This window comes from Malania oleifera, chromosome 6 (assembly GCF_029873635.1).
Source record: "Malania oleifera isolate guangnan ecotype guangnan chromosome 6, ASM2987363v1, whole genome shotgun sequence".
NCBI lineage: Eukaryota > Viridiplantae > Streptophyta > Magnoliopsida > Santalales > Ximeniaceae > Malania > Malania oleifera.
The window spans coordinates 29,391,132-29,412,553 of NC_080422.1; the positions used below are offsets into that span (position 1 = coordinate 29,391,132).

Below are 21,422 nucleotides of genomic sequence, written 5' to 3' on the forward strand. Positions count from 1 at the left end.
TGTGACCCAGCTATGCAAATAAAAAAAAGCCTTGTGTGTGTGTGTGTTGCGTGAGGAGGCGCTAGGCGCTGAAGGGCAGCATGGCTGGGGGCATTTAAAAAAAGCAAAGAAAAGAGAATGAAAAAGGGGGGAACTCATAGGGCTTAGCTGGACAGGAGAAGGAGGCACTAGCAGCAGCTAGGAAGGTAGAAGGGAAATAAAAAAGAGAAAAAAACAAAGTAAAAATGGGGAGAGGAGTTTTTGGGGTTTCTAGAGCAAGAGTAATTAATTAGTTTAGTTACTTGTTGTTTATTTTATTTTTTTATCTTAATAGATGTTTTAATGTTGATTTTAAAGTGGTTATTCCGCTGAATATTTATATTTAAAGTATTGTTGGGTTTATTTATTTTTCTCTCAACTTGTCTCTTTACTTTAATGTTTGTTTAAATACATTATTTGAGTAGTTAATGATGGGTTTAAATATTAATTTTTACTTTGTTATTTCAGTGGTTTATTAGATTAATTTAATTTCATATCTTTTAGTTTATTATCTTAAATGCTTTAAGATTGAAATAATTAGTTGTTTTAATTTATTGTCTTTCATTTTATTGGTGCAATAAGCCACTGTGGAATTAATTTGAATCAACAATTTTGGATTGCAAACATAAGTGACCAAGTTTTGTAACTTGGGTTGCAGGTCAATGTCGGTTGTTTTCCGTGATTTATTAATCTCCCTTTGATATTAATGTTAAACTTTTATTTGGCTAAAACCGAAAATTGAAGGCATCGTTGATAAATCGTTGGCTCTTATTTCTTGTTTTGTTATTGATGTTAAGCACATAAAAACCTTAATTTAATTTAGGATTTTCGTCAATTAATTTTTACATGAAATTTGGTTGATGCTTAATGAAAGTAATTATTTTCTCCCGTTTGGATGTGGCAAATTTACTCGAGCTTTAGTATAAAAATTTCATCTTATTAATGCCTTGATTGGATTAACAAGAAGAGGAGTAAGGCCTAGGGAATTAGTAAATGGTGGAAGCAAAAGGACGTTGAACCCGTAACCTGTGTGTTTGGTAAATTGTTTAAGTTAATCTGTTTAGTTTGGCTGCGTTATTAAATTTATATTTTTTGCAATTTGATTAAAGTTTTGTCTCATTTTAGCATTTTTTTTTCAAGCACCTCCCACTTTGTTTACTATTTTCAAAATCATAAAAAAGTAATAAATATTTTCACACCACATTTTACATCAATAAGTCTTCACTAACATTTTTCAAATACTTTGATACTCAGTGGTCCCTATGGAATACGATCCTAGACTCATCTTTGATACAACTTGACACTTTTGCACTTAGAAGCAAAACTTAGAATGAGTCATGAGACATGATAAGCGTGATGAGCATGATGTCTTCATCAAAAACCAATATTTGACTGCCTAAAATCTCATTTGGGTTCTCCTTTCCTTGAGTGAATTTTGCAAGAATTAAGTTGAGGTATTCAACCTTCATTTTAAACTTTCATTTTCCTTTTTCAAATCATTTGTAGGAGAGCTAAATGAAATTTTAACTTTTAAATATTCATTTTCTTTTCCAAGGATTTCATTTTTGTTATACAAAAGGTCAATATTCTCTTAAGCTTTAGGGCCTCTAAATCATTAGGCATTTCATGAGGGCATCAAATAATTTATTATATGAAGACTGATCGATAAAAAGAGAAATTGCCTCCTCTTTGTCCTCAATGACCATGAGGCAAAAGTTTGCAACTTCAGAGTTTGAGCCTAAATCAGAGTCATTATCCTCCTATATTGCATTGAGAGTCATTTTCTTAAACCTTCTCTTGTCCTTTTTAAGCGTAGGGCAATCATTTCGAACATGACCCTATTTATTGCATCCATAGAAAATGATTGGGTACTTCTTGCTTGCTTCTCCTTTCCTTTCATCCTTCTTCTTCTTGATGAACCTCTTAAACTTCCTCGTGATGAGCGTGATGTCTTCATCACTATTATAATCTTCCTTCTTCTTTTGTGTAGAGGTAATTGCAAGTGTCTTCCTTATGCCTTTTACTTCCGTTGTCCTCTTGGCCTCCATCTCTTGTGCCAAGAGAGACCCAAGTAAATAGGACTTCTAATTCTTTTGATTCTTGAATGGCCATCTTCTTGGCCTACCATTCTTTGGTAAGCACCCAAGAATCCTTCGCACAAGTTCAAAGTTAATGTAATTCGTACCAAGATATTTCAAGACATTTATGATATTTGTAAACCTAGTAAACATATCATTGATCTTCTCACATCATGTTTCATTTCAAAAATTTTATATTTGGTTACAATTATATAAATTCTAGATAACTTTACCCTAGATGTTCCCTTGTGTATCACATGGAGTGTGCCCTAAATTTGTTTTGTACGTAGATGTGCATCCTATAATGCTATTAAATTCACCATGGTCAAGTGCACAATGAAGTATGTTCATGGCTTTAGTATTTATTTGATGCATGCAGTTTTCATCTTCATCTCACCTATTTCTAGGTTTTGGTTTAACTTCTTTATCCTCCACAATGATTGGGGGAGTTATCCCTCTTAGATAACATCCCACACTTCAAATTCAACGGAGTTTAGAAAAATGGTCATTTTATTTTTTTTATTAAGAAAATTCAGTTCCATTGAAAAATGGTGGTCTAATGGTGGAGAACCCTTAAAATCAACATTAATGGCTATCATGGATTTGTTAGGACCAGAAGAGCTTATGGGTGGGCTTGAAACACATGGATGAACACCAGCTAGACTCAAAAGCTTAAGTCTATTGGATCTTGGGTCCAACCATGTATATAAGCACCCATTATCCACTCTAATTTTCCAATGTGAGACAAGCTCACAAGTGAAATTCTTAACAATCTCCCCCTCACTTGTGAGTTCCAACCCCTCCCCCTTGAATAGAAACCATCTCCCTTATGGGAGTAAGCCTAATTCCTTAACAATTGCTCAAGTGGGCCTTACCACTGGCGTCTTATGTACCATAAATTGCATTCCACATGCCTCCGAACCAATCCTACCTCCCACGCCTTGACCCTATTCAGATCCATCCCAAGTTTAGATGATCCTTATTAGCCCCGGTCACACACTTGATTCTCCAACTATTAGCACGTCAGGAGAATTAGCTTCACGTCTCGACTTTTACAATGTTACTAACCCAGAGTTACGAACCATCGGCTCTGATACCACTTGTTAGGACCGGAGGAGCCTATAGGTGGGCTTAATACACATGAATGAACACCAACTTGACTCAAAAGTTTAAGTCTATTGGATCTTGGGTCCAACCATGTACATAAGTACACATCATCTACTCTAATTTTCCAATGTGGGACAAGCTCACAAGTGGAATTCTCAACAGGATTAACTTTAAGGTGGTTAAGTTTGCAAAAATAGAACGCTTGCTCTAATACCAATTGTTAGCCCAAGTGGCAACCCAAAAGGGGCTGAATTAGATTTAATAAAATTAGTTTTAATTACAAGAAATATACAAAAGTAAATAAGATAAAGAGAAGAAAATGCAAACTCTTTATAGTGGTTTGACTTCCTTAAGCCTACATCCACTTTCTCAAAGACCAACTCACTTAGAGGTTCCACTAAATTTGAATCCTTTACAATTCCCTTGCTTCACTAGTGGCAAGGACATCAAATATGATGTAGTTGAATCAAAGAGAAGAAAATTCCTCACTAGGAAAGACACACAAATGTGAGCACAAATAGAAAACTCTCAAGAAATGAGTAAGCTTGTGGCACAAGAGAGCAAATTAGGGCACAATTGAGTTTTTGAAAGATGATAACTATTGCAACTTTCAAATATCAAAATAATATGCTTGGTGAATTTTCATTTGGCTTTTAAGGGCTTGCATGCATGGAAACATAAAAAAACTAGCTATTTTATGCTCATTAAGGTCTGTTTCAAGTTAGATTGATCGATCACTTGCAGAGACTAGTCAACCTATCACTAGCCATTAGAGTAAAATGTTACACCATTGAAGCCAAAACTAGGCGGATCGGTCGACCGCCTACTAGAGCTAGTTGGTTGCCTACTACTACTGCTTTGGCTAATTGACCGGCTATTGTGGGCTAGTCGACTGCCCAAGTTGTGAATCCTAGAATAGTCTCCTTCACTTCTTTTTTTTTTAAAATACTTTGTGCCATGATTATTCAATTTCTTTAGAGATTATATACAATTATGACTCAAAGATACAATCAAATATGCTCAAAATTACAATCAATTAAATACTATAATGAAAATTTTGATTTTCTGTCAAGTTTTGCCAATTTCTAGGTCCGTAATAGTTCCTTCAATCTTGAATTCATTTACAACTTGTTTGTCACACATAAGCTTGGAGTAATTAGTTCTTAAGTAGCTTGTTAGGCCATGAAACCTTACCGTTAACAACTTAAAGTACCCTAGAATTTTTAATCCCCTTTCTTCCTCCTCCTCAATGTCTTTTGGTCTTTCCCTCCTATAGGCAAGTTTTCCCTAGAATAAATCACAAATAATTCTATGCCGCGTTTAGGAGTATGGATTTTGGATCTTAGATTTAAATTTGAGTGGATTTGGATAAATTTCAATATAATTTTATATTACATCTTATCAAAATTCAATACAATTATGAATCTAAAGTCTCTCTAAACATAGGGTTATTCTAGGATGTTATAGGATTTACCATATCTCTTCATTATTTAATTTATTTAGGTTTTATTCATAATTTTTAAATTAATATGCTTTCCATTTGTCACTTGATTAGGTCATAACATTGTTATTTTATCCCCTATCAAACCAGGGCCATCTAAAAATTTTTCAAGGCACTCGTAATAAATTGACAAAATGTTTAGTACACGAGATTGAAATTGATAGATAGTGAAATGAAGTTAAAATTATATGATGAATATGTGAAATCACAAAGACCAATTTTGTTCCATTACATTTCATAATTGTGTAACAAAATATAAAAGTTTTCTTGATTAAAAGTCAAGATTTGAGTTGTAAGGATTACGACTTCCAATTGAAATTAAATTGTAGTATTTTAGTGCAAAGAGAATAGGGAATATACCATTATTTCAATGGATTAATTGAGAGCGCAAATGCTTCGAATGTCATTACATGAAAAAATTGAAAAAAATCTAAGCTTCTTGAAAAATCCTTTGATATCAAAATCCAAATCTCAACTTTGAAAAATCAACAAAAAAATAGTATAAAATCCTATAAATGTGCAAATCTTAAATAAATGGAAGACGGAAGGTCCTAAATAAAAATAGAATATTTTAGCATAAGCCCTTGTCTTCATAGAGAATAAAACGAGTTCTTGGTAAATTTTGAAGTGTTTAGATTTGATCCATGCTAAATTAGATGTTTTGCGCAGCAGATACTTTAAATGGTGTATTAAAATAAATCATTATTTCTTAAGTTTATTCAAATATCATTTACCGCCTTAAACTTAGTCAATACATTTAATAATTTATAATTCGAAAAACTTAATCAGTCATATTTGTATAGAATTTTATTCTTCAATTATGGCTTCCCAAAAAATTCATTGCTTTATATAGGAGCAAGTTGCTTGCCCATATGCCATACAGCCATATTCATTATTGACATTATTTCTTTATACTCATAATCTTTGTGCTTTTGGAAAGGGTCCATTAAAATCAATAATGACAAAAAAAATTAAGATTTTACTATTTAATAAAAAAATTATAGTTGAAATAAGATGACACTATTGCAATAAAAATAGAAAAATTAAAGAAATGTTGTTCTCAATAAGAAATAAATAATTGATTAGTAGACAATAATCATAATTTGACAAATGTTAAAATTTTAAAATTTTATAGCAAATTATTTGTACTAGAGACAAATAAATTATTTACATTTAATTAGTCAGATTTATTTTGCCACATGTCCAAAACAGTGTCGGCATTTAAATCTCTTTGCGTTCGATCGGAAGTTAAAGAAAGAGACAAGGATTTGCGATATAATTGAGCAAGTTGGTAAGACACAATCTGTTGCCCATTCTTCTTTACTTACAATGTAAATATGCGACATTATTCATTTTGATAAGCTTCACTTTTCGATAAGTCAACTGAGTAATGATATTAATTGTGAGATGATTATCGGTTAACGTGGCAATTAGGTAAGACACGGTGGATCGCCCATTCTTTTTCTGTTTGTCACGTGAACATGCGACATTATTGGTTCTTATAAGCTTCATTTTTCATTTCAAAAAAATTTTGAAACATTTACAAGCTTATTGTAAATGATTGATAGTTTGGGGGATAAATTTAGAGTTGGGTAAGTTTTAAATGTTATTTTTTATATATAGTGCTTCTTATTAATGGGAACTTCTGACGAGGTATAGTTATCTTTTAGTGTTTATTTTGTGGAGTATTGATCAAAACCGGCATTAATATATGCGAGAAGGCAGGCCGTGTTGAACACGCTCGGTGAAAGCGCGTGCATAGATATCCTTGACAGCCCATAGCTTTCGTCCTTCCTCCCGACCCACTGGACCTGAAAAGGAAACCCTAACCCACGTCCGGTTTTCCCAACCAACGGCTGCTATCATAATTCCATTAGGTTTTAAGTTTGATGTGAAAAGACAAAATAACCCTCAAAATCACCCCTAATTACACTTCAGTCTATCTTCTTCACGCTCATAAATACCCTCCTTGACCCAAGCAAGGTTTGCCAAACTAGAAAGCCGAACGGCCTTCTCAAGAAAATCTTTCCCTCTCTCTCTCTCTCTCTCGTGGTACAACAATGGCGACCTCGTCTAGAACCAAGCAAAGCGGACCTGTTCTCCACACATCGAGCGCCTTTCAAAGGTCAATTTCTCCTTCGGGGAGGTTCTGCTCATCGTCTTCTTCAGCATTCGCTTCATCGATTTCGACTTTCTCCTCTCCGTCTTCGAGTCTCTTGGGGAGGCCATCTTCTCCGACTCGCGTCAATCTGTGTGGCACCGGACAGTCGTCTCGTTCTGTCCGGTTCGCCATTGATCGACCGGTTTCTCCCAACCGATCGTTCGCTGTCTCGCATCAGGTCGTGAAGAAGCCGAGCAACAATGGCTTCTCCGGCAAGAAGAAGACGTGTATGTGCTCGCCGACGACGCATCCGGGGTCGTTTCGGTGCAGTTTGCACAAGAATTTGAGTGGCAATCACACTCCCCGTGGTCAGAGTCAAATGGCGTCGTATCATTCGAACGGGTTGGATGCTAGGAGATCGGCTATGAAGAACTCGCTGGTGCGAATCGGCACTGTGGAGGGCGAATGGGTGAAGAGAGCTCTGGCGACTTTGATAAGGCCATCCTCGCATCAGCAGAGGAGAAGAGCCGCTTTCCAGCCGCGGCCGAGTCGGCTCTCCATCACGTCGAAGGCTGAAGATCCTTAGGCATTCAGAAAGTTCTAGAGCGCTCTGTATAGTCATCAAAATCCTGTAAATATCAAGAGTTCCGACGAATGGCGGTTTGACTCGCTGAGTGGACTGAAGACCTTGATCGTGTTCTTTCGAGGCCGAAACCCCGAAAACTGGAGACAGATTTTCTATAGGGTTGAAGACCTCAAAATTCACTGATCCGTTGGCATCATCCATTTCTTAATTTTTTTGCTTCAAAACTGAAAATTTGATAAATCTTGAAATTGGAAAAATTAGAATGAGAGATTTCGGTATCAATCGGAGGTTTAAATTTTGTTCAAAGGCTATTTGCGATTTGGGGGGAAAATTAATGTGAATGTGCAGGGTTTCATATAATTTGCACTGTTGCAGTATGATTAATTTTTTATTTGGCATTATGCTTGCATTCGGTGGTTAGGATTCTCTGAGAAATTGAATGGCAGTTTGGATTTGAGCCGTATGCGCCGGCTTTGGATTGATTCGGATTTCTTGAAGGTGATGTGCGTTTCTTATTTCTATTTTTTAAAATTTAGTATTTTTAGTTTTATTTATTTTTATATTTATTGCTTTTTAAATTCAGCGCAATACGGTGGTGCGCCCCTCTGATTGGAATGGCGCCGGTAGTTTTGCACAAAAGGGGGATATTACTAGATGACTTCTACTGACTGGTCGGATTGGAATCCGCCTATAGTTTTTTTTTTTAATTTTTTCCCGACGTTCCCAAGAAAATAAGAGATTATTTTTACTGCTTTTTTATTTTTTATTTTTAATTATTTTAAATTATAAAATAATTTAAGTTTCATTTTGTTAAAATTATTAGTTCTAAGTTTTTAATACAAGATCAAATGGTAATTTCTATACTATAATTATAAAATAATATAAATTTAATTGCTTGCATTAGAATACTAAATAAGTAAAATATTTTTTTTTTAAAGTTAAGTTTTTGCAGCTTTTTTGGCTTTTTTTGTTTAGCTGTTTTTCAAATAATTAATTTTTATTTGGTATATGTGCATGTAATTTTGTATATAATATGATTTTTGTAGATTATAAGTTTTTAAATATTTTAAGTTTTTATTTTAAAAATAGAAATTATGTTAAGATTACTTACAATTTCAAATCATGGTTTGGTGAAAAGATAGAGTTCTCACGTACTATTTTAAAAATATCATAAGTCTCTTGTAAGATTTTAAAAATATCATTGTCGTTGGTTAAAAAGATGCATGCATTCCCTTAAAAAAATTATTTTTTTGTAAAATATAAAAAAAATTACATTTTTTTGACAAATCTCAGGAGAGTTTCCTGAGATTTTTAAAACTTTAGAAAAAATTTTTAAAAATTTTAAAATTTTATGGAAGGTTATTGTTTTTTGACTAAATCTCATGAGAGATTGGTATTTTTTACCTTAAATATTTTGAGTCATAATAGTCACGGGGCTACATGATTGAACTTTATTAGATGGAACTTACATGAAAACACTTAATTAGATGAAATAAGTGAGATTCACTCTATTTCATTTAATTTGCCACTGTCACGTGGGATCACCAATGATATCATGGGCTTGCTATTCAATTTTTTCACTATATATAAGTAATTAATAAATTTGTTATAGATTAAGAAAAATGTTTTTTTTTTTTCATCATAAATGTAAATGTATTAACCAAAATGGATATGTGCAGATAAACTGAGCATATCCCGAAAAAGGGCAAACCAAAACCCACAAACAAAACACAAGCAAAAGCACAGTACCTGGGCATTCCCAGGGCCAAAAAGGCTTTACAAAGCAAAGAACTCTATAAAACCTATCAACTAAACAAATGCAAGGCTCGGGGATCAAGCCTCCTAAATAGAAACAAGAAAAACATAAAAACTAGGCATACCAGTGCCAAGAAGGCTTTACAAAGCATTACCTCTATAAAACCTATTAAAATAAAGGGGAAAAAGCCAAAGGTCAATGCAAGCCATCTAACAAAATAGTCTGAACTTCCATTCTAGGGTTCTTCCAAATCGAGAGGAATGGATATTTGTTGTACATCATCTTGTAGGTGTGGGACTGAATTGTTTTGATGATTGCTACTATAAGAGCCACTTTCCCTTCAAATTTGAGCTTTCTTCTAAAATGCCAAATGAAGTAGATAGTAGCAGTAAAACAAGTCTTCTTAGAAATAGCTTAAATACTTGTCCCTCTAGCCTCTCTGTGAAGTCATTTAAGAGCCGCTTTAATGGTTGTCATCTTCCTTTTATTCCTAACTAGCTCCTTAGAAAGCTCCAAACTGAATATGATAAAGTGCATTAAAGAATAGGTGATCAATAGATTCCACTTTAGACCTGCACAGGGAACAAACTTGGTCAGAATCAACCAGTTTATCGTTAGTTAAAAGTTTTTCTTTGACCGCAAGCCAAAGAACAAAATCATATTTCGGGCAGCAGTTAGATTTCCACACTTTTGCCTTCCAATAGACTCTTCTTTTCTTTGTCTCTCTCGTGGTGATAGATCTTTTTACAACAAAGGTTATCTTCCTGATGCCAAGTTCTAAAATGGTTATCAGCAGTAGCAAAATCAAATTTCTCCTTAATAATTAAGTTCTTTATTTCCACCATCTTTTTAAATATAGGAGAGTCATCATGCTTACTTTCGACTTCCCAATTAAATACTTCTTCCCTTCAAATAATTATGGTTTACCCATTTAGACCATAGAGAGTCTTCCTTAGCCTGAATATTCCACAAGGCCTTCGCCAAAAGGGAATTGTTTTAGGTGTTGAGCTCAATCACTCCCAAACCACCTTCTTTAGGGAGGAAAACAACTTTCCAAGGAACTAGTGGCTTTTTTCTCCCACCCCAAATGAAAGCCCAACATAATTTAATTATTTGATTCACCACAACCTTAGGGATAGGCAAAATGGCCAACTAGAAGCATTCAACCCCTTGAATAGCTGAAGTAACAAGTTCCAATCTACTTGCATAAGATAGAGTATTTCTCGGCCAAGAACTAAATAGATTGCCAATTTTGTTTATCAAGTGAGTATAGTGTATAACATTTAGCCTTGTGGAAGCAAGGGGAATACCAAGATATCTAAACGAGAACTCACCTTTAGCAAATTCAGTAAGCTCCCTAATTTCCTGCATGTCCTAAAAATTAATCCCAGCTACAAACAGATTTGAAAACTGGTTGTTTGCTTTCAGACCTGAACAAGCTGAGAATTTATGAAGACAAACCATGATCAACTTAATAGAAGGAATATCAGTGATATCCCATGAAAGAAAGACTTAAAAGGATTAGATGTTACTACTCATATCAACAAGGTGTACTTTTTTTTTTCGGCAGTCTTCCCATAAGAACTCTACGGTTAAGAAAGTTTGGCTTGGAGTAATCTTGGGATGGGTGACCTTTTGGGAAGTTTTCTCAGAAAGTGTTTGAGTGAGGACAAAACACATTAAAAATGACACGTGTTAGTCGTGGGGCTAGTCATTAGTCCGATAAGGCCCTCCCCCTGTTGTCTGGTCCAGGTGGACAAGAAGAGGCGCAGTGTTCCTTGGCAGACCCAGGTTGGGACATTACAAAATGGTATTAGAGCGATTACCCAACTGGAAATGTGATGGCATTCACATCGCCTGAGTTTGGAAATGTGGGTTCGCAACGAGAACGTTGCGTTCTGTAAGTGGGGGAGAATGTGATACCCTGTGGAAGAAAGAGTTAAAAGGATTAGATGTTACTACCCATATCAACAAGGTATACATTTCTTTTTTAAAGTCTTCTTATAAGAACTTCACGATTAAGCGTGTTTGGTTTGGAGTAATCTTGGGATGGGTGACATTCTAGGAAATTTTCTTAGGAAGTGTATAAGTGAGGATAAAACACATTGAAAAGGACACGTGTTAGTCTGTGGGGCTAGTCATTAGTCCGATAAGGCCTGCCCCTCTGTTGTTTGGTCTAGGTGGAGGAGGAGAGACGCAGTGCTCCCTAACAGACCCAGGTTGGGGCGTTACAATAACATCCCTAACGAATAAGATCAGGTCATCTGCAAAGGCTAAATGAGTAATCTTGAGGTCTCCACGCTAAGGATGGAACTTGAAATTTGAATTACTTTCAAGGCCTTTAAGAAGTCTTGACTAGTATTCCATACAAAGCACAAACAGTAAGAGGGATAAGGGGTCCCTTTGTCTCAATCCCTTTTTACCAATGAAGAAACCATTGTATTCACCATTCAAAGCAATTGAGTACAAAGTTGTTTCTACAAATTGCATAATTATTTCTACCATAAAGCTTGAAAAATTCAAATGGGCAAGCATTTGTCTAAGAAAGGACCAAGAAATAGAGTCATAGGATTTCTTGAGATCAATTTTAAGCATAAACCTTGGGGAGATCTTTTTCTAGCATATTTTCCCACAATATTCCACACCAAATTAATGTTTTTTACCATGCTTCTCTAGTGGACAAAGTTAAATTAAGTAGGGTTGACAAGGGTGTCAAGACAAGGCTTGATCCTATCAGCCATGATCTTAGCAATCACTTTGTAGGCCACATTGCAACAAGCAATTGGTCTAAATTCCTCAATAGAATAAGCATGCTTGGACTTTGGAATGACAGCTAAAGCTGTGTGGTTCAACTGTTTCAGCAACTTACCTTTAACAAAAAAAATTTTGACTACAAAACAAAAGTCCTCACTAGTTGTACCGCAAGCATTCTTGAAGAAGCCCGATAAGTAACCATCTGGACCTGAAGATTTGTCCTCACCAATGCTTTATAAGGCTTCTTTAATCTCCTTATTAGTGACTTCCAACATCATGTTCTTATTCTACTCATAATTAATAATTTTACCTTTTTCAATCACACAAGGGTCAATAGGGTAGCAAGACTCATTAGTGCCCAGCAGGTCTTTGTAGAAATTCAGGAATTCATCAGCAACTTGACTTTGGGAAGTAGTGTTGTCACCATTATTATTTTTGTCCCACATTGGTAGAATAGTTCCACATTGGTATAAAAAGTTGTTTTGAATTTTTTGTATTATTTGTCCCACATTGGAGGAAAGTGTTTTTTGGACTTGAGGTTAAAGATATATAAAGAGCTCAACTCTCCATTTGTCAAACACACCTCAAAGTTGTACTTTGTCAAGAAGTAGTGGATTGATCGTCAGCACCAGAGGACGTAAGTAATTCTATATCGAACCTCGTTTATTTCTTGTCTTATTCTTTTTACTATTTTATTATTAGTTTCTACATTACTTTAGTTTCTTATGTATTCAATAGCAATAGTTGTAGTATTGGTGTTTGACACAAGTGGGGTGCCCGGCACAACAATTAGTATCAGAGCTAGGTTAAATAGTGTCGATACGGAGGTGTTCCTCTGTTAGGATCCTTGATTCCACATTTGATGCCTAAGAAAGACCTTGTCTAAGCGAGTGCTTAGAGACCGTTGCGACTTAGTCGCTCCCTAGAGGTTGGTCTGGTCAAAGTAGAATTTCATAAGATAAAATAAAGTAGACACAGTTGGTACGTACTATTCATTTTAGGCCTTTTGCTTTGTTGGTTGCTATTGAATATATAGAAGATGACAAAAACTAGTGCAGCAGTAGAAGAAACTCTTTCCACACGAACTCCAACCCCTTCGGCTTCGACATCATCATTGAAGACAATAATTAATGCTTGATTTGAAGTTGAGAAATTTGATGGTACCAATAATTTTGGTATATGACAATGTGAGGTGATGGATATCTTGTATCAACAGGAATTAGATATTGTTTCGGATGATAAACCAATAGATATGGGTGACAGAGATTGGGAAAAGATCAATCGTCAGACATGTGGTATGATTCGTCTATGTTTTGCTAAAAATCAAAAATATTGTGTTATGAGGGAGACATCTACAAAGAAATTATGGAAGATATTGGAAGATACATTTATGACCAAGAGTCTAGAAAATCGACTCTATTTGAAAAAGAATTTGTTTCACTTCCAGTTTCAACCAGGTATTTCGATTAATGACCATATAAATGCTTTCAATAAAATTTTGACCGATTAGTTAAATTTGGATGAAAAGGTGAAAGATGAGGATAAAGTCATATTGTTATTGAATTCTCTCCCTGATGATTATGAACACTTGACCACCACTTTATTGTATGGGAAAGATCAAGTTACTTATGATATTGTTTGTACTGCATTGATTAGTACTAAATGTAGAAAAAAGGATCAGAGGGTCCATAAAGAAACAGCAGAAGCACTAACAATAAGGGGACGTTCTCAGAGTCGTATGCCTAGAAGAATGAGTAAATCTCATGGGAGGAGTAAATCTTGTGGTAGACCTGCTAAAGATGAATGCACCTTTTGTCATGAGAAAGGGCATTGAAAGAAAGATTGCCCTAAATTACAGTAGAAAAATAAGGGTAAAGCACATTCTAATGCCAATATAGCCAATGATGATGGAAGTGAGTCAGATTTTTCTCTTGTTGAAACATCTTCGTCACATTATTTTGGTGAGTGGATTTTGGATTCTGGTTGTTTCTATCACATGTGTCCCAATAGGGAATGATTTTCTAATTTTGAAAAATTAAATGGTGGGGTTGTTTTTATGAGAAATGATAATACTTGTAAAACAACTGGAATAGGATCAATACAATTAAAATGTCAAAATGGAATTATTAAGACCTTAACTGATATTATTTATGTTCTAAGCCTATAGGAATCTGATTTCATTAGGTGCCTTAGAATCTAAAGGGTTCACTATCACTTTGAAAGATGGAACCTTAAAGATTAAATTAGGGGCGCTGGTGGTGATGCAAGGAATAAGGAAAAATAACTTATATTATTTACAACGTAGTACAATTATTGGCTCAGTAGCTGTTGTTTCTCAGAAAGATGTAGGTTCAGATACAACCAGATTATGGCATATGCAATTAGCACATGCAGGAGAAAAATCTTTGCAACAATTAGCTAAGCGAGGTTTGTTAAAGGTTGCAAAGTTGTGCAAACTTGAATTTTGTGAGCATAGCATTCTAGAAAAACAAACTAGAGTGAAATTTGACACTACAATCCACCAGACTGAAGGTATTTTAGACTACATCCATACAGATGTATGGGGGCCCACAAAAAAGACTTCGTTGGGTGGTATGCATTATTTTGTCACTTTTGTTAATGATTTTTCCAAAAGAGTTTGGGTGTATTCTATGAAGCATAAAAATGAAGTGTATGATATTTTCCTTAAGTGGAAAAAATTAGTTAAAACTCAAACTAGCAAAAAGATTAAACGGCTCAAATCAGATAATGACGGTGAATACACGAGTGACCCGTTTATGAAGGTAAGTCAGGATGAAGGTATTGCTCGACACTTCACAGTTTGAGATATACCTTAGCAGAATGGGGTAGAAAAGCGCATGAATCATACTTTGCTGGAGAAAGTTCGATGTATGTTGTCTAATGCTGGGTTAGACAAAAGGTTTTGAGTTGAGGCTATTAGATATACATGTCATCTCATCAATCATCTACCATCATCTACAATAGGGGGAAAAACATCCTATGAGGTATGGTCTAGAAAGTCTGCTAGGGATTATGATTCTTTACATATATTTGGTACTATAGCTTATTATTATGTTAAAGAATCTAAATTGGATCTAAGAGCCAATAAATCAATGTTGTTGGGGATCAGTGCATGAGTCAAAGGATACCATTTTTGGTGTCTAAAGACGAAAAAAAATGATTTTAAGTAGGGATGTGACTTTTGATGAACTTGTGATGATGAAGAAAACAATACGCAAGGAGTCACGAGTTGAAGAGAAGATCAGTGGTACTCAACAACAGGTGGAGGTTGAGACAATTTTGGGAAACTCGATGAGAAATGAGACTACACAATGTAACTCTCCAGTTATGGTGGGGAATAGTGTACAAGAAGAGAAGATTTCAATTCGAGAATTTTCACAGCAACAAGAATCAATCGTTTTTTAGAGGCCAAGACAAGAAATTCAAAAACCTGCTCAGTATACTGATATGGTGGCTTATACACTTCCAGTTGTGGATGATAATGTTCCTTACACTTTCAAAGAAGTGTTGAGGAACTCTGAATCAGACAAGTGGAAAAGAGCGATGGATGAAGAAATGCAGTCTCTTCATCAGAATCAGACTTGGGAGCCAGCCCAGCTACCCAAGGGTAAGAAAGTAATTGGTTGCAAATGGGTTTATGTAAAGAAAAAAGGATTTACAGATGCAAATAATGTTTGCTTCAAAACTAGGTTGGTAGCTAAGGGCTACGCACAGAAGGAATGCATTGATTATAATGAGGTATTTTCTCCAGTTGTTAAACATTCTTAAATTTGAATTTTTTTGGCTTTGGTAGCACAATTTGATCTTGAACTAGTTCAGTTCAATGTAAAAACTGCATTTTTATATGGTGATTTGGAAGAGAAAATCTATATGACTCATCCAAATGGATTTTTAGGTTGCTGAAAAAGAAAATTGGGTATGTAAACTAGGTAAATCATTGTATGGTTTAAAACAGTCTCCAAGATAGTGGTACAAACGATTTCATCAATTTATGATGGGTTAGAAGTACATAAAAAATAAACATGATCATGTGTTTATTTTCGCAGACTATAAAATGAATCTTTTATATATTTACTCTTGTATGTTGATGATATGTTAATAGCTTCAAAGAATAGGAAAGAAATCAACAAGTTGAAAAGTCAGTTAAGTCAAAATTTTGAGATGAAAGATCTTGGTGAAGTAAAGAAGATACTTGACATGGAGATTCATAGAGACAAAATGAGAGGAAGAGTTAGTTTGTCTCAAAAATAGTATTTGAAGAAGGTAGTACAGAGTTTTAGCATATTTGAGCAATCAAAACCAGTAAGCACTCCTCTTGCTCCTCATTTCAAACTTAGTGCGGCTTTCTCTCCTAAATCAGATGAGGAACGTAATTATATGTCACAGGTTCCTTATGATGCAAGTGTTGTTGGTAGTCTAATGTATGCAATGGTTTGTACTAGACTTGATAGTTCATAAGCTGTTAGTATGGTGAGCAAGTATATGCATGATCTGTGTAAAGGACATTGGCAAGCTGTGAAATGGATTTTGAGATATATTATGAATACGCTTGATGTTGGTATAATATTTGAGAAAAATAATACTATTAATTAACGTGTTGTTGGATATGTGGATTCTGATTTTGCAGGTGATCTGGATAAATGTTGATCAGCTACTGGATATGTTTTTATATTTGCTAATGGTCCAGTGAGTTGGAGGTCTACCTTACAATCTACCATTACCTTGTCTTCAACAAAAGCAAAGTACATGGCAGCTTCAGAGGCTCTTAAGGAAGCTATTTGATTGCAGGGTTTACTTGAAAATTTGGGAGTTGTTCAGAAGCCATTGTTGTGTTCTCTGATAGCCAGAGTACTATTCATTTGGCAAAGAACCAAGTCTACCATGCACAAACGAAGCACATCGATGTTCAGTTTCATTTTATGTGAGATATTATTGATGGAGGCAAGATACTTCTTCAAAAGATTGTTACAACTGAAAATCCCGCAGATATGTTGATTAAGATTGTGACAACAATCAAGTTCAAATATTGTTTGGACTTGATCAATATTCTGCAAGTCTGAATATTTTTGGAAGGTGCCGATGATGTGGAACTCCAGAAAATGTTGGTGACTGAAACATTTTTGTTGAATTTATCATCAAGGTAGAGATTTGTTGTTTTTTGTCCCACATGGGTAGAATAGTTCCACATTGATATAAAAAGTTGTTTTAAATTTTTTGTATTATTTGTCTCACATCGGAGAGAAGTGTTTTTTACACTTGAAGTTGAAACTATATAAAGAGCTTAACTCTCTATTTGTAAAATATACCTCAAAGTTGTACTTTGTCAAGAAGTAGTGGATTGATTGTCGGCACCCGAGGACGTAGGTAATTCTATATTGAACCTCGGTAATTTCTTGTCTTGTTCTTTTTACTGTTTTATTATTAGTTTCTGCATTACTTTAATTTCTTATATATTCAATAACAATAGTTGTAATATTGGTGTTTCGCACAAATAGGGTGCTCGACACAACAACCATTACTCATGCTAATTGAGGTGATGTGATTCCTTGACAGGTGCCTTTTCATGAGGGAATGGAAAACGGAGGTGCCTCTGTCACACTTCTTTAAGTAATCATTTTTGGCTAACTTAGCAAGGAAGGATCTATTAGCCTTGTCCAATCTGGTAGCCTCATTTCTCTTGTTTAGAACAATTCTCTGTAAATTCTCATTATCAGGATTGCATTGCAGCATCTGTTGAGCCTCCAAAAGTTCAGAGGAAACTCTATCAACTCTCTCCGAAATATGGGGAAAGTGTCTTGAGTTTAAAGCTCTTAGAGATCTCTTCATAGCTGTCAGCTTCCTAGCAAATCTGAATTGATTGCTGCCCTGAATTTTGGTGTACAACCCTTCTCTAACAGCACTCTGAAAGTTGTCATGCTGAGACCACATGTTAAAAAATTTGAAGGGTCTTCTACCTTTACTTTCTTTATCAAGAAGGGAGACAACACAAGGGGAATGATCTGACAGATGACCAAGGGGATGAAAATGAGCATGAGGTCTGAAATCAGTTTGTGCCCACACTGAATTGACCATCACTTTATCCAACTTACTCCAAACCCTACCATTAGACCAGGTAAGGAAGCATCCTGAAGAACTCAAATCTGAAAGCCCAGACTCAATAAAACTGTACCTCATATCTTTCGTCTCATAAGCTTTCACTGGAAGCCCATTCTTCTTCTCATCACTAAACAGAATGCTATTTAAACTCCCATTAGCATCCAGAGACTTTGACAAGAATCACTGAACTGATTGATGTCCTGCCACAGACTTCTTCTAGCCACAATTAAATGAAATCCATATATAAAACTCAAACAAAAGCTTTTAGAAGTAACTAAACATTTAATACTGCAATGAATGACCTGAGCACTATTCTGAATGAGCTGAATGTGAACTTTCTCGGGGTTCCAACAAATCAAAATTATTCCTGCATTATGCTGGTCAAAATTGTTATATTGTCTCTAATGAAAGAGTTTCTTCTTCATCACCTCCTCAAGATTACTCTGAGAAAGCTTAGTTTCAATGATTCCAAGCACATCAATCTTTTTTTTTCTTTTATGAAGTCAATGGCTCCATTGTGTTTCAGGGGTTTGTTAAAACCCCTAATATTCCAGACTGCTAACTTCATTTTTTTAGGGAGAGGGATTGAGCCCCCTTTCCTTTCATTTTGCTTTTAGACTTTAGTCAATGTTAGATTACCACTTTACCTAAAAGTTTAAGCTCTTAGGTTGTGGGTCAACAATGTATATCAAGTTTTAACACTCTCCTGCACGTGCAGCCCGATAGCACGTGGAGAGATAAACAGATGACAAATAATATCACAGAATAAAGACGGGCGACAAGATTAGAACCCAGGACCTCTTGGTAACCAAAGCTCAGATACCATGTTAGATTACCACTTTACCTAAAAGCTTAAGCTCTTAGGTTGTGGGCCAACAATGTATATCAAGTTTTAACCGTCTTTTTGGCCTTATTCTTATTTTTCACTTGAATAAAGCCATCTGTTTCATCTTCTATTCCTTTGCCTTTATCAGTTTCACCTTCAGTAACTCTGTCAACAACCAGATCAGTGTCAATTCTTTCCACCTGTCTCAGTTCTCTCATCTCCTTCTGTTTTCTTTTCTGCAGGTACTAAGGCGAGGTTCTTGTTTTTCTCCTTGTACTGAGCCACACCTTTTCCAACACCTTTAATGCCACTAGGGGCAAGAGTAACAATTTTACCTCTGTCTTTCTCTACCTTTCTCAACTCCTTTTCAGGTATAGCATTGTCTTCAGAATCCTTCCCTTCCACTGGCCTCACCAGATCTCCTTCAGTTGTTGGAACTTCAATGTCAGAAGACATGATCTTTATTGTCTTTGGGTTTTCAAAAGCTAGCTTTTCAATGCAACTAGCCTCAGAATGCCACAAAGTCTTACAGAAATTACAGTACTTAGGGAGCTTTTCATATAAACCTTTCTGATAAATCACCTTCTCATCCGGCAAAAAATTTTCACATTACATTTGATTTCTTTGGCCACATCCACTTCCACAAGGATTCTAGCATAGGTGAGTCTCTCTCTGCCGGTAGTCATCTTATCAGCATAGAGAGGTCGCCCAATCTCAGAACAAATTCTACCCAAAGCATTTGTAAACCAGAGTTCCAGAGGCAAATTGGTTAATTGAACCCACACAGGAAGAGTTGTCATCTCATTGTCATCAAACTGGAAGAGCTTAGGCATCTTTTTCAAGAGTAAAGCCTTCACGTGCGCCAGATAAGGACCTCTTTGGAGCACCTCATACTGTGAGGACCCAAACTTGAATGAGTTTCTACATATAAATTTTTTAACAGACGCACGCACATAGATCTAAATTATTTTTATTATTAGAGTACTAATTAGTTTTATTAATAATATATGTTTCACCTATTAAAAAAAGAATTTTTAAAATTCTAAAAAACACAAATATATTCTAAATTGCATTATGTTAAATTTTTATTCTACTCTCCTCTTTCTACTCCCACTTATGCACATGTTACGTCAGATTTCTGGTATACTCTTCAAAATCATCTAAAATATAAAATAACGATTGGTGTGAGATGACGATCAATAAGTAAATAAGATTATTATTAGTGTGTGGCCAAAATGAACTTTCATAATATTATACTTTCGTAAAATAATATTTAATATTATAACTTTAAAATTGCTTTTAAAATAAATGTGAATTTAAAATTTTCTATATGAAACTTTTGTCATCAACTACAACAGTAAAATTTTAAAACCATATACTGTAATTGTTAAATTAAACTTTTAACTTTAAAATTGTAACTGTAATATTTAATTATATACATATATGTTTTATGCTTTTCCTTACACGTTTCTTTTAGATCATTTAGGCACAAAAATGGTCATGTTCACATAAACATATACTTTTCCTTCAAATCATCAATAACTCTATACACGTAATTAAATAGGTATATATATATATATATATATATATATATATATATATATATATATATATATATATATATATACTGTAAAAACCACCTTTATGCCTATTAATCGTAAGTCATGTTTACCCCCATGACTGGATTATGCGGTTCGAAAACTGGATTTAGTTGGCTGGCCGTGTAGAGACTCGAATAATTATCGTAATTTAATAATAGGAGGAGGAGAGAAACGAAGGATTTTAAACCGGGTCTTGTCAATGAACACAAGGAGTTCATCGACGAGCACACATGAGGGTCTCGTCGACGGGGACACGTGTCTCGTCGACGGGGACACGTGTCTCATTGACGAGAAGATACTGAGAGGCTATATTTCAGTTCCAAATTTCCTCGACGAGCAGTAAGCATTCGCCGACGAATTTCCTTCTTAACCTCGTCGACAAAGGCCAGTGTATAAATAGCCTAAACTTGATTTTTCAACCGAAATTTCACGTACAAACCCTCCTCTCTCTCTCTCTCTCTCTCTCTCTCTCTCTCTCTCTCTCTCTCTCTCTCTCTCTCTCTCTCTCTCTCTCTCTTATTCGCCCCTTCCCCTTTCACTCTAATTTTCAGGCCAGATTCTTGTCGGTTCGATGATCTGAAGCCACCACCACACTCCTAAGAGAGTTCTCTTCAAATCTACTAGGGTGGATCGCTGGTGGGGTTAACTTGGATTTCATTCCAGGTAAGGTTTTTTATGAAGTATTTGCCTTTCCCATAGTTGTAGGAAATGTAGTACTCGAAGGAACACTGAAGTTTTGTTTTGGGAAATATTGTTTTCTGGGTGTTGAACGGGGAACCCTGCTGGTGTTGGACTAAGTACTATAATGACTTTTCAGTAGTCAGGTAAGGGAGTAAACTAAAACAGTTATTTTCCATGAAAATCATTATTACTTATTAGAAAATTAATTTTCAAGAAGCACGTATTATATATATGAGTATGTTGGTAAAAATGCGTATTTGGGAAAATACTGCTGTTGTACAGGAAATATGATTTTA

The 21,422-nt window shown here is 35.2% G+C and overlaps 2 protein-coding genes across 2 annotated transcripts; one reads left to right on the forward strand and one right to left on the reverse strand.

The window, feature by feature from the left end:
- Positions 1–6,693: 6,693 nt before the first annotated feature.
- On the forward strand, positions 6,694–7,751 carry LOC131158128 (uncharacterized). The gene has a single exon (XM_058112749.1). It carries the CDS (start codon positions 6,765–6,767, stop codon positions 7,389–7,391), a length of 627 nt encoding a protein of 208 aa, XP_057968732.1. The 5' UTR covers positions 6,694–6,764; the 3' UTR covers positions 7,392–7,751.
- A 9,625-nt stretch (positions 7,752–17,376) lies between these two features.
- LOC131158534 (uncharacterized) lies at positions 17,377–19,677 on the reverse strand. Its single transcript, XM_058113405.1, has 4 exons — positions 19,427–19,677; positions 19,045–19,346; positions 18,321–18,385; positions 17,377–18,186 (listed from the first exon to the last, which is right to left on the reverse strand). Exons 1-4 carry the CDS (start codon positions 19,675–19,677, stop codon positions 17,377–17,379), a joined length of 1,428 nt encoding a protein of 475 aa, XP_057969388.1.
- Between the last annotated feature and the right edge of the window lie 1,745 nt (positions 19,678–21,422).

What these genes read in the sequence shown, in the direction of transcription:
- LOC131158128 (XM_058112749.1), top strand. Translation starts at nt 6,765, where the DNA reads ATGGCGACCTCGTCTAGAACCAAGCAAAGCGGACCTGTTCTCCACACA.
- LOC131158534 (XM_058113405.1), bottom strand. Translation starts at nt 19,677, where the DNA reads ATGCCTAAGCTCTTCCAGTTTGATGACAATGAGATGACAACTCTTCCT. An exon ending in ATTTTTTGCCGGATGAGAAG is followed by an intron (nt 19,347 to 19,426) that starts GTGATTTATCAG and finishes TTCTGAGGCTAG; the next exon opens with TTGCATTGAAAAGCTAGCTT. An exon ending in TCATTCAGAATAGTGCTCAG is followed by an intron (nt 18,187 to 18,320) that starts GTCATTCATTGC and finishes TTCTTGTCAAAG; the next exon opens with TCTCTGGATGCTAATGGGAG.